This window comes from Pelophylax lessonae (genome assembly GCF_965119305.1).
Source record: "Pelophylax lessonae genome assembly, chromosome: 5".
Classification (NCBI taxonomy): Eukaryota; Metazoa; Chordata; class Amphibia; order Anura; family Ranidae; genus Pelophylax; species Pelophylax lessonae.
The window spans coordinates 475,603,859-475,613,875 of record NC_138772.1 but is presented as its reverse complement, the minus strand read 5'-3'; the positions used below and the strand labels follow the sequence as shown (position 1 = coordinate 475,613,875).

The 10,017-nt window shown below is 46.1% G+C and overlaps 1 protein-coding gene across 2 annotated transcripts in view; it reads right to left on the bottom strand.

Annotated features, from left to right (window-relative positions):
- Nucleotides 1-1,331: 1,331 nt before the first annotated feature.
- The window catches only part of LOC309556733 (RING finger protein 151-like), a 63,275-nt gene continuing 54,589 nt past the window's right edge, over nt 1,332-10,017 (bottom strand). For both annotated transcript variants that reach the window (XM_082259219.1, XM_082259218.1), the window contains 3 exons: nt 3,715-3,877; nt 3,421-3,541; nt 1,332-1,585 (listed from right to left, as the gene is read on the bottom strand). In XM_082259219.1, coding sequence (XP_082115345.1) covers nt 1,352-1,585; nt 3,421-3,541; nt 3,715-3,877 — 518 coding nt within the window. In that variant the 3' untranslated portion in view covers nt 1,332-1,351. The remainder of the gene's footprint in view (nt 1,586-3,420; nt 3,542-3,714; nt 3,878-10,017) is intronic.

The following is a 10,017-nucleotide window of genomic DNA, read 5'->3' as shown; positions in this document are numbered from 1 at the left end:
AAAGCCAGTTCGTATGCATCCTGGCAAGACATTTAACTTGCAGGCCAGCCTCCGTCCAGTGGGGCTATGTTGCAGCCGGCCTAGCGTGGAGCTACGGTCTGCACGTGCTCGCTGGCTGGACTGGGGGACCCTAATGCCCCATACACACGTGCAGATTATCTGCAGACTTACCAAAACCATATAATATGAGGTCAAACCTAAACACTTTTAATTTGTATGCAATCCGGCAGGCCCTTGCACTACATAGAAAAGGTAAGTCTGCAGACAAAAGTCTGCAGATAATCTGCACGTGTGTATGGGGCATAAGGATTTTTATTATCCAGTTCGTCGCCCAGTAAGGAACTAGGTCCTTACTCCTGACCAGACTTGTATAAAGTACTCGAAATTTCTACTTGAGTAAAAGTACAAGTGCTCGATCAAAAAGTGACTTGAGTAGAAGTGGAAGTGCTCGCAGAAAAAGTTACTTAAGTAGAAGTACTAAAGTATTCAACATTTTTTTTACTTAAGTATTGCAAGTAGTTTTTTCAAAAAATTTGCTACTTAAGTACTAAAAGTAAAAAGTACCAGTAGTTTTGAAAAAAAATTTCTACTCAAGTACTGAAAGTAGAAGTACAAGTACTGTGTTATGTAGTTATTAAAGAAAGAAGTCAAAAGTTTGAACATCATATTGTTTTTTATTATTTCAAATGATTTATTCAAATGATTAACCTGTGTTTGTTAGTAGTTTCTTGATGCACTTTAAGCGCTGTAGCACCATTTATTTGTTTTTTTCATATTTTCTTTTTATTGGAAAGATTTGGTATAGCAGCTTTTATTATACACAGCCTTTATTTTCGTATGCGCTGATTTACAAATGACATTATACACATTTTTTTTTAGCTTTATGCAACCTGCCATCTACTGTTCTGGCAGTGGTAATTTTTTTAAAAGTAACGAGTAACTATGCAGCACAAAAAAAAAATACTTGAGTAGAAGTATCGAAATCATCGAAAAAATGTAGTGAAGTAAAAGTAGAAGTAGGAGAAAAAAATTCTACTCTAGGAAAGTACAGATACCGCATTTCGGTACTTAAGTACAGTACTTAAGTAGTTCTACTTCGTTACTATACATCTCTGCTCCTGACTAGGCAGAAAAAAAGTGAGTCCCTATAGCTGAAAGTGGGTGTATACCCATGGGACTGCCCATAGGCGTAGTCCAGCTTTTTTTCTGCCTAGTGTCCTACTCCAGTAGGGGGCAGTATAACCCAATGGTTAAGAAGAATCAGGAGCTGTGTCCGTCAATGAACGAAAGAGAAATTAATTTTACGGTAAGTTCAAAAATCCCATTTGAACCATACGGCATGTTCAGAAATTTAGATAACAGTGACCTCTCTTGGATTCCTCTTTATACTTTCTAAGCGTGTTAGTGGGCGGCTGTTAGGTGGTTTTTGAGCATCATCATTTCTTGATCTGCACTCGCGCTGTAAACCTTTAAGAAGCTCCATCAGTTCCCGTTTCTCCAGGTCTGCTTGCTCCAAATCCTGCCGATGTTGTCTTTCTGAAGCCATGAGAGTCCGCACATCGGACATCATTCGTGACATCTGACTCTGTCAAGACAAATCACAATGTGTCATACCCTTCTGTAACTTTACATGCAGCATTCAAAAGCAGATCGCACTGGTAATAACTTCATAGCAGAGCTATAGAAATCCCTTGTCACCAATAGTTTTTTTTTGCTAGAGTTTTAATTCAAAGAAATGAATGGTGTTTAAATTAAGGGGTAAATAGTGACTGCCTTTATTGGATTCAGTAAGCCTTATGAGTGTTCATAAATGACATCCTCTAAGATTATTGAGCTTTGTCCTATTAACAGGACTTGAAGTTCTGTGTATTCTTCGAGTCCATTGAGTGACACAGGGCTTTTGAACTATTGGGTAATACTTTGAGCTAGAAGAGGATCTAACACTGTTGGCCAGCCCTTCGGGATAACAACTTCCATGACCAGCATGCTTCAATTTCTTAAGTGTCCTCGAAAGATGGATGTCTTTTCTTCAGCTCCGCTAATTACTAGACCTAACCCTAGCAGTTCTTCAACTCTCTATTGGATTCAGATCGACTTACAATAGTCATGGAGTCTCTACCAGTGTAGCTGACAATCACTGTTTTCTCCCAGTAGATGGTGCAATTGGGTCTCACAGTGACGAACCCTGCTGAGCCAAACCTTCACAGGATGAACCTGGAAGTGCTAGGATGCGATCCATGTTCTGTGTAGACTGTAGACTGTCTTCTACATTAAGCTTTTACTGTAGAGCCCTTTCCAGGTCAAGAGCCATGGTATCGTCGTAGGCTTGCATTGTCTCTGAAGACTCGCTCTAATGTGAGTATCCCAAAAGGAACACAACTGTTGCTGTAACTGCTTAAAAAGTGTTCAGTTTATTTATTGTATCTAAATCTGCCAGAGCATCTAGCAAGACTGACAATTTTGCTGTCCAAAGGTCTTTCTGTTGCTCCTCAAACCAGAGTTTCAGAACCCTAATCGAGGAAGTGTTTTACTAGCCTGATCACCAGGTGAAAACAGAGGGAAGAAAATCCTAAAAGAAAACTAATGCAGTCATCACATCTACTGATTGGTAAGCTGAAATATATTACAGTTTTGGTTTTAATACTACTTTAAAACTGCAACCGTACTTACAAATAGGTAGAACAACAACCAATCAAGGAAAATGGCCATCAAAGCCACTCAAGTCTGGTGCATCATCTTTGCCAAAAAAAATTGGCTTGAAGATGAACCCCAGCTGTCCAAGGTGGTGGATGCCTTCTAGCATTTGCAGAGTCTTGGAAGTCTTGCATTCCTGATGCAAGAAGTGGTATCTTCCCCGTCCCTTCCTCAATTTATAGCTTCCAACCTTCCAGTCCCTGGAACACCTTGATGACCTTCACTAAGCTTCCCAGCTATTGGACCAAGGTATCAGTGTCCTAGGACATGCAGTAAAAAATGTCAGGAGTTTTGTTCAAAACCTTTTACAGTACCCAAACCAAGGGAGCTACTAACTCATCTGCCTCACAGGATCTAGGAAGATGGCATTCCAGTGACCCTGCAAGCTCTGGAGTGGCCAAGGAGAGTGTTGTTCACCAAGCTAGTAAAGATTCCCACAGACACGCAAGGACCAATCTGTTGTTTCACTTCACAGTCACTGGCTTTATTGACTTGGCTGTTGAAAGCTAGGTTTTGAAAGCAGTGGCAACATAAAGTCTGTAAACCTTACCCTATGATGCTGAAGGTGTGCAAGTCAATTTCCCCCAAGGTTCAATGTCGAACACGAAGGGCATACTTTGGTTAGTGTGAATTCAAAAGCTTTCACCCCAGGAGTTTCTCTATATGAAAGATTTCTCCATTGTAAGGTTTTATGTTATATAAAATTAGTATGTCATAGAAACTTACCTTGAGTTCTTCAATTTCACCTTGTAGAACACTCTCTTTCTGCACCATGTGTCTTCTCTGTGAGTCGAGCCTAGATTCCATCTCCCTCTTTGTTTCCTCGACTCTGCAGATCATTTCTGACCTAGTAAAAACAACATCATTGGAGTACTAGGAGCGGTGCACAAATTAGTTTTCATCAAAAAAAGGATTTGACACAAAACCACTCTTTTTTTCCAGATTGTTTCCCTTCAAAGACCACGTACATTTTAAAAATCAGAGAATTGTACACTCTAACTGTAATTTAATGGTTGCTACCTTAGAAGCTCAAGTTCTGTCCTCATTTCAGCTATGCAGTTATGCTGTAAATCTTCAGCACTAAGAATGGCATATCCACAACCATTCTGACACTCTCTGCTTCGATGTTCACACACTGCCAGATGGCTGTCCAAGTTTCTTCGCTCAAACTGAGCAGGGCAACCTGGTAGTAAAAAATAATCCACTTAAAGCTGGTGTAGTGTGCTCATATAATACATACCTTTGTTCTCCCCCTCCCCCTAGTCAACATACATGCAACAAAAAACAGAAAACAATAATTTAGTTTTTCACGAAATACCTCTTTTTTGAGACCCACTGATCTCTGCAGCTCTTTGCTCTGAGTTTTGGTGTAAGAGGCTGACAGGCTCTTGTAAACATCACACCATTCAACCTGAGACGCTTTGTGGGGGGTCTCTGATGTAAGGGGGCCCTGTGTGGGGGGTCTCTGATGTAAGGGGTGCTGTGTGGGGGGTCTCTGATGTAAGGGGGCTCTGTGTGGGGGGTCTCTGATGTAAGGGGGTCTCTGTGAGGGTCTCTGATGTAAGGGGGCTCTCTGATGTAAGGGGGGGCTCAGTGGGGGGTCTCTGATGTAAGGGGGTCTTTAATGTAAGGGGGGCTCCATGGGGGGTCTCTGATGTAAGGGGGGCCTCTGTGGGGGGTTTCTGATGTAAGGGGGACTCTGTGGGGGGGTCTCTAATGTAAGGGGGGCTAAGTTATTAGTGATCATAAAAAAGAAAAGTCAAATGAAGCGCATAAAAAGTGCAAGAAAATGTGCAGGGCGCTGGAGGGGGGCGCCACATGATTAGCTCGCACAAGGTGCCTGAACACCTAAGGCCAGCCCTGATGCTGGATGCTTATGTAGTCATTGTTTGCAGGTATGTTTTCCATTTTTATGGCATTTACCTGAGCTTTTTCTATCCCCTTCTCAATGCTTGCTCTGGGATCACTGTGTCATGCTGTTTTTCATTTCAGTCTGCTGCTTTGCTCTGTTTCTGTGGGGAATGCTGCCCAGTCAGACCACCCATTGCTTTTAAGGTATAGGGATTAGGTAAGTAACGAAGATTGAGAAAAAGAGAGCAAATATTTACAGCCCTCTAAGGACCTCAAGATGGAGGAAACCCTCTAAAGATCAAGACAAGTCGCCATCTAAGAGCAGACATCCAGGTAATGTTGATCAAGGTCATCCATCTCACTGCTCATTATCATTTCTCCCCGTTTACAAACATCACAGGTTACCAGCCCAAATAGTTGCTGCATTTATGGTGGACAGTCATTAACTGCCAAGCTAATATGTCAAGTCTGCCTGAAACAAGCAGGATACAGCCCTGCAAGGACCTCAAGATGGAGGGAGCCTTCTAAAAGCCAGAACATTTACCATTTGGATGCAGACATCCAGGCAACATTGATCAAGGTCATCATCTCGCCCAATAATTATTATTTACAAACACCACAGGTTACCAGCCATAAGACTCCATTCACACTGCCGTGACCAGAAAGTCGCCTCATAAGGGGCGACTTGTTAGCGCGACTTGCATGATAGACGACTTTGTATTTGGCCAATCAGAATATGATGGTTCTGGGTCATGCTCAATCACACAAAAAAAAGTCCTTAAAAATTTTCATTTTTGATAGAGAGCCAATTATTGAAAAAAAATTATTGAAAAAAAAAATGAGATTTCTTTGGGTTTAGTGTCTGGGGGGTCTAAAAAGTGTACCTGTGAAGTTTCAGCTCTGTAGCATGTCCAGAACCAGAAAAAAATATCATTTCTCTTACGTCCTCCGACAGTCGCCGCCTCTTCATATTCGTCACATATGGGGTATTAGACTTTGCTCCGAAGGAGTAGCTAGGCAACAGAATATGTTAACAATAAAGCTTTAACATATCCCACCCTCAAGGGGTGGTCCCCTCAGTCAATACCCTCCTACTTCCTGCAACCATATCTCAGTTTTAATGTCTAGCTTGTCAGGAGTGGCTGGCTCTCTCTGTGCTGGGACTTTTTGTCCCAGACTCTTTCTTCTTTTTGATATTTTGTTTGAGTTTTCTCTCTACCTTTACTTAGCTGTTATTTTTGTCAGCATTAGTTAGTTCTTCGGACGAAGAGGATCATGCGGACTGGGTCTCGGGCTGATCCCCCTGGTCGCAGGTCGTGGGTCAGTGGCTTCCCAGTCTGCCATCGAGCGTTCAGCCAGGTAACGCTCCTGGCACAGTGAACGACCCATCCCTGTTCGGTGCAGGGATGATTGGTGAGGTGGCTACCTCACCGGACGCTGTGCGGTTTCTGAACCGCCATTGTGTGCGTCTTGAATTGCGACTCTCCCTGCCTCATGTGCAGCGGCTTGTTCGCCTGTGCGGGTTCCCCACGCCATGTGAGGTTTTATTCCAATCTGTTCACCGTACCCAGGAAGGAGGGCAAGGTTCGTCCGATTCTGGACTTGAAAGCTCTGAACCGCTCTGTGCGGGTTCGCAAGTTCCGCATGGAATCCCTGCGCTCGGTGGTGGCTGCCCTGGTTCCGGGGGAATTCATGGCCTCCATCGATTTGAAGGATGCGTACCTTCACATCCCCATATTCGAGGGTCATCAGAGGTACCTTCGATTTGTCATTGCGGAGGATCATTACCAGTTTGTGGCGTTGCCCTTTGGGCTCGCCTCGGCTCCGCGGGTCTTCACCAAGGTGCTTGCACCGGTTCTGGCATTATTGAGAGCCCAGGGCATTTCTGTCCTGGGGTATCTGGACGACATTCTGGTTCGGTCTGCGACCAGACAGGGTCTGGAGAAGGACCTGTCTGTCACAATGCAAACTCTGCAGGAGTTCGGTTGGACGATAAATGTTCCAAAGTCGACACTGAGTCCGTCGGTTCGTCTCCCCTATCTGGGAATGATACTGGACTCGGTGCAGGCGAAGGTCTTCCTGCCGGAAGACAAACTCAGGACTCTTCAGGAGGAAGTCAGGTCCCTCAGGGACGTTCCACACTCGTCTCTGCGGACGGGTATGTGATGTCTGGGATTGATGGTCTCGGCCTTCGAGGCGATTCCTTTCGCGCAGTTTCACACGCGGGGTCTCCAAGCGGAGATCCTGTCCAGGTGGGACGGGCGACCTTAATCTCTGGATCTTCAGATCTCGTTGAGTCATCGCACCAGGGAAAACCTTCTGTGGTGGCTCCAGTCCCCGTTGGTGTCCGGGGGCAAGTCGTTTCGTCCGATCTCGTGGACGATAATCACCACGGATGCCAGCCTGTCGGGCTGGGGTGGTGTTCTGGGCGTTCTGTCCGCCCAGGGGACCTGGTCGGAGGGGGAGTCTTCCCTTCCGATCAACATTCTGGAATTGCGTGCGATAAGGCTCTGTCTTCATCGCTGGACGGACCGGCTGCAGGGCTGCCCGGTTCGGGTGCAGACGGACAATGCCACGGCGGTGGCCTACATCAACCACCAAGGGGGCACCAAGAGTGCCCGAGCGGCTCGAGAAGTGGCCGACATTCTGTCTTGGGCCGAGACTCATGTCCCGGCGATAACGGCGGTTCACATTCCGGGAGTGGAGAACTGGCAGGCGGACTATCTGAGTCGCCAGACCCTGGATCAGGGGGAATGGTCTCTCCACCCGGCTGTCTTCCAGATGTTGTGCGCGAAGTGGGGTCTTCCAGATGTGGACCTGTTCGCGTCTCGCCTCAACTACAAGGTGAAGAGGTTCGTGGCAAGGACGCGCGACCCTCGGGCAGACGCGTCGGACGCGTTAGTGGCCCCGTGGCATCAGTACAGGCTGATGTACGCGTTTCCACCGATTCAGTTGCTGTCCAGGTTCCTTCGCAGGTTGCACTCGGAACGCAGCACGGTGATTCTTGTGGCACCGGACTGGCCTCGCCGGTCCTGGTACGCAGACCTCGTGAATCTGGCGGTCGACGCTCCTTGGCGTCTGCCTCTTCGAGACGATCTACTGTCTCAAGGACCGATTTACCATCCTGCTTTACAGTCGCTGGCTTTGACGGCCTGGCTGTTGAGACCGAGGTCCTGAAGGAGAAGGGTCTCTCTCCAGAGGTCGTTCGTACTTTGATCAACGCGAGGAAGTCTTCCTCGGGGAAGGTTTATTACCGTACTTGGAAGGCCTATTTTGCCTGGTGTGAGTCCAGGGGGTTTTCACCCCGCACGTACTCGGTTTCCCGTGTGCTGTCTTTCCTTCAGACGGGTGTCGATCAGCGTTTGGCGCTGGCTACGATTAAGGGTCAGGTGTCGGCGCTGGCCGTTCTGTTTCAACGTCCCGTGGCTTCCAACTCCTTGGTTGGCACTTTTATTCAGGGTGTGCGGCATCTGGTTCCTCCTAGGAGGGATCCCTTGCCCCCTTGGGACTTGAATCTCGTTCTATCTGTGTTACAACGTGCTCCCTTTGAACAGATCAGGGAGATCTCGTTGTCTATGTTGTCCAAAAAGGTCGCCTTTTTGGTGGCGATCACTTCGGCTCGCAGAGTGTCGGAACTGGCGGCTTTGTCCTGCAAGTCTCCGTACCTGGTTGTTCATTTGGATAAGGTGGTCTTGCGACCTAATCCTTCTTTTCTACCGAAACGAGTTTCGGAATTCCATCTTAACGAGGATATTGTTTTGCCTTCATTGTGCACAAAGCCTAAACATCCGAAGGAGGTGAGATTGCACTCTCTGGATGTTGTTCGGGCGATAAGGGTTTACCTTAAATCGACTGAGTCTTTTCGTAAAACTGACTCCTTGTTTGTTCTTCCAGAGGGTCCTCGGAAGGGCATGGCGGCTTCCGCCTCTACCATTGCCAAATGGATCAGGCAGACCATTGAACAGGCCTATGCCTTGCAGGGGAAGGTTCCCCCTGTGCCTGTGAAGGCGCACTCTACTAGATCACTGAGTACGTCTTGGGCCTGCCGTCATGGGGCTTCTGTAGCCCAGGTGTGTAAGGCGGCGACTTGGTCGACCGTACACACTTTCACAAAATTCTACAAAGTAGATGTTCAGGCATCGGCGGATGCTTCCTTTGGCCGCAAGGTTCTTAGTGCGGCTGTTCCATAGGGTCCCTTGTTGGGGACTCCTGGCTGTTGGGATAGTTTTTTGTATCCCCTGGTTTTTTTGTCTTTTCCTGGGTTGTTGCTCCTGTTGAGCACTTATTTTTGCTGTTGCCCAGCTGGTTTCCTTCCTTGGTAAGGTTCCTTTCTTTGATGTGGAGACTGCGTTGCCTTTCGGCGCGGATGCGTTTCCCACCCCTCATGTTTGCACTGCTTTGGGACGTCCCCATATGTGACGAATATGAAGAGGCGGCGACTGTCGGAGGACGTAAGAGAAAACGGAATTTTTGTAAAATCTTACCTGTAAAATTCCTTTCTCTGAGTCCTCCGACAGTCGCCGCCCCCGCCCCTCTTTTGGGGTTTGAATGTATACTCTACTGCTATTCCACTAAAACTGAGATATGGTTGCAGGAAGTAGGAGGGTATTGACTGAGGGGACCACCCCTTGAGGGTGGGATATGTTAAAGCTTTATTGTTAACATATTCTGTTGCCTAGCTACTCCTTCGGAGCAAAGTCTAATACCCCATATGTGACGAATATGAAGAGGCGGCGACTGTCGGAGGACTCAGAGAAAGGAATTTTACAGGTAAGATTTTACAAAAATTCCGTTTTTTCTTAGAATTTTTATTAGCGCAGGGATGGGGCTCCGCTAGTGTCACACCTGGGCGTTTTTGTTTCAGGCGTTTATTGGTCATTTTTTGGGCGTCTTTGCAGGCAGGCATGACATCTGAACTTCTGTATAGGGGTATATATACTCACACACACACACACATATATATATATATATATATATATATATATATATATATATATATACACACACACAGTGGGTACGGAAAGTATTCAGACCCCCTTAAATTTTTCACTCTTTGTTATATTTCAGCCATTTGCTAAAATAATTTAAGTTCATTCTTCTTCCTCATGAATGTACACATAGCACCCCATACTGACAGAAAAACACAGAATTGTTGACATTGTTGCAGATTTATTAAAAAAGAAAAACTGAAATATCACATGGTCCTAAGTATTCAGACCCTTTGCTGTGACGCTCATATATTTAACTCAGGTGCTTTCCATTTCTTCTGATCATCCTTGAGATGGTTCTACACCTTCATTTGAGTCCAGCTGTGTTTGATTATACTGATTGGACTTGATTAGGAAAGCCACACACCTGTCTATATAAGACCTTCCAGATCACAATGCATGTCAGAGCAAATGAGAATCACGAGGTCAAAGGAACTGCCTGAAGAGCTCAGAGACAGAATTGTGGCAAGGCACAGATCTGGCC